Source organism: Myotis davidii, unplaced genomic scaffold (assembly GCF_000327345.1).
Source record: "Myotis davidii unplaced genomic scaffold, ASM32734v1 scaffold61, whole genome shotgun sequence".
NCBI lineage: Eukaryota > Metazoa > Chordata > Mammalia > Chiroptera > Vespertilionidae > Myotis > Myotis davidii.
In genome coordinates this window covers 886165-889316 of record NW_006291729.1, presented here as the reverse complement: position 1 = coordinate 889316, position 3152 = coordinate 886165, and the positions used below count along the sequence as shown (strand labels likewise).

At 48.2% G+C, this 3152-nt stretch overlaps 1 protein-coding gene across 1 annotated transcript in view; it reads right to left on the bottom strand.

Moving 5' to 3' along the window:
• CPSF3 (cleavage and polyadenylation specific factor 3) overlaps positions 1 to 3152 on the bottom strand; it is a 22058-nt gene that overhangs the window by 15025 nt on the left and 3881 nt on the right. The window contains exons 3-5 of the mRNA XM_006765168.2: positions 2131 to 2228; positions 1406 to 1534; positions 26 to 203 (exon numbers count right to left, since the gene is read on the bottom strand). Of these exons, the coding sequence (XP_006765231.1) occupies positions 26 to 203; positions 1406 to 1534; positions 2131 to 2228 (405 nt within the window). The remainder of the gene's footprint in view (positions 1 to 25; positions 204 to 1405; positions 1535 to 2130; positions 2229 to 3152) is intronic.

Here is a 3152-nt window from a genome sequence, read left to right as displayed (position 1 = left end):
GTCAAGCAGACAGGGCTGGGGGTACCTTCACACCCGCGATCTCAATCATGAACATGGCAGCGCCGAGCACGTGGCCTGCGTGGTAACACCAAAACTTGATTCCCGCGACCTCCTTAACTTCATGGAAGTTGATGGTCTCGATTTTGTCCATGCTCTCTTCCAGGTCGGTCTCGGTGTAGAGCATGTCGTCCGCCGATATGTTACTACATTTTCATAGATCCAACAACAAGAATGAAGGGCAAGATTTTTAAAAAGGCTTTGAACTCAAAGAAGCTATGGATGACATATCCATGAAGTTATTACTTCAAATTATGTCGTAGGGATTATATTATCTAGAATGTCTCTGCCATCTTGTGTATTATTTTTGCTCTGCAGTTATAGTAAAAATTTTAGAGTGTACAACTAGGAAGCACAATTTCAAGCACAGCACACAGTCAACTAAGGCCAAGTCCCCTTTAGGAAAGCACTTCTCAACCTTTGCTCTATCCCACCGCGCCTGAGCGAAACTCCCTCACACACACCGACCCAGGACGAGATCCTGACACAGTGACGTGAAAAGATTTCTCTACAAAGTTCAGCGTCCCTTTTCTTCTGAAAATTATGCCAATGAACTTCCAAAGCAGCAAGAGAGAGTAGTGGTGAAGGACACAGACTCTGGAGCCAGTCTGCTGGGTCTCAGGCCCAGCTTTGCCTCTTACTGTGGCCATCGCAGGCAAACTACCGAACCTCTCTACGCCGATCACCATACATTTTTCATCTGTAGAATGGGATTCATAACAGAACCTACGCCATGAGGCTCCTATGAAGGTTAAATGAGTAACCATGTTAAGAACTGAGGACTGTGCCTGCGTTAAAGTGTTAACTAGTATACTTACTACTAAGGATAACTCTTCATTCTTTTGTATTTACATACGAAGAATAACAAATGGCACCTCCATCGCTTGGAACACACACAGTAAACAGTCACCTTCTGAAGGCTAATCATCTACGCCGTAGGGATCACAGAAACCCCACAGCCTTTCTGATAAGAGAAGCTTTCCTCTTGCAACTGGAAAAACTTCCCCAAGGAAAATTTTCATTTAAGGCAGTCAATTCGCTTTGATCAAATAATCTAAAATAAGATTGCAGTATGTATCACTGTATAACGTATTCGGTGTTAATTAACATTTATAGAATATTGTTGCTATACCTTATAATTCACCTAAATTATAAAGATTTAAAAGAATGTTAGAACTACGTAAGGACTTTAAGGCCAGAAGTGCTGGGTACACAATGGGATCTGACGGGTTGTTCCTGAATGACTAAATTAACGACATCCTGGTGAATACACAGTGTCTCGTTTCAAAAACCAAAATGGTCCGTATCTTGAGCCACATGTGTTATATGGAGTCTAACAGCCATTTACCTGACTTTGACGTAATCTGAAAGGAGCCACCTGTAGATGGCTTTAGTAGCGTGAGTCATGAATGTCCTTCCTTTGAAACTCGTCTTCTGTAGAAACCAGGGCAGAGCGCCACAGTGATCCAAATGGAAGCTGAAGAACGAAGGAGATCCTGTCACTTCTTAGAATATTACCCATCACATACACGAACGAAACTGCTGCGGCCTCACAGAGTTCATGTAACAGTCACACACTGAGACTTCAGGGCACCACGGGGAGGGAGAAATAATGCAGCTAGTCCTTGTGTCAGAAAAAGATATTAAATGAATTTCCAACATCAAAATACTTGATCAGTGACAATGAGAGATGGAAGAATACACCCAGACCTCCCGCCGCAGCCGACGTAACAAGCACCGCAGGGCACAGCGCCCACACGTCGCCGTTTGTGAATCAAGTTCCTACTGGACGCGACCAGACCGTGACCTCAGGAAGCCGGGGAGGGCTCTCCTGGCCTCCGGCTGTACCGCGATGAAGGCGCACGCTCCCTCCCTGCCTGCTCCAGAGGAGGACAGCCGCCCAGTAACTTCCCTAAGCTGCGGTGACAGCAGAGAGCTGTCTTACACTCAGACGCCTGCAGCATGCTTCCTGGTAGAAAAGACTCGTGAACGCCAGAATCTTAGCGTCCGGTCAAGCACGGCTTTTACAGCGAATGTCCAGGAAAACAGTGTCATTAACAAGGAAGCACTTACTGACTAATGAGGAGGAGGTCAATCTCAGCCGGGTCAATTAAATCGATATAAGCAAGAGCGTCCATTCCTTCCAGGCCAGGGTGGATCCCACAGTCCAACTGAGAGAGACAGACAAGAAGATCACGATGTCCTCCACGTTTCATTAAAATTCATCCGCTGAATAGACAGCTGATCATCACACTCATAACCAGAATGGACTCTATATACTAGCATTTGGGAACATAATTCTTATTAAACACTAGAGGCCCGGAGCACAGATTTGTGCACCAGTGGGGTCCCTCAGCCTGGCCTGTGCCCTCTCGCCATTGCAATCTGGGAAACCGGCAGTCCGACATCCCCTGAGGGATGTAGTAGTGCACGAAGCAGGCTGCTGGGGAGGGGCCCCGAGCCTGGGGGCTGCGCCCGCCCATCCGGGCCTGCAGCACCTGCCTCTGCAGCTCAGTAGCACTGCCGCAGAGGCAGGAGAGGCTGGCGCTGCTGCAGAAGCGCTGGCATCTGGCACCGGTCAGTCCTGCGTTGAGCGTCTGCCCCCTGGTGGTCAGTGTGCATCATAGCGACCGGTCAACTAGTTGCTGAGGGTTATATATATACCGTATTTGCCGGCGTATAAGACGATTTTTTGGGCCTGAAAAATATGCCTCCAAGTGGGGGGTCGTCTTATACGCCAGGTACACTTCAGATAGACTGCCCATAGTGCTTGCCCCGTGCCATAGTGGCCTCCCGATGCCCGCCCACTTCATTCCACATACCGTTCAGGCATCAGCAGAGCTGCTGGGTGTATGCTCGGCTGTTATGCGATTTTGCTGTTATGCCATTTTACCACACTCGCAAAATCGCACACAGCCAACCATACACCCAGTATGGTATCGCGATTCGTGATTTTGCGCTATCATACTGGGTGTATGGTCGGCTGTGTGCGATTTTGCGAGGGTGGTAAAATCGAATAACAGCAAAATCGCATAACAGCCGCGCATACACACAGCCGCGCTGCTGATGCCTGAACGGAATGTGGAATGAAGCGG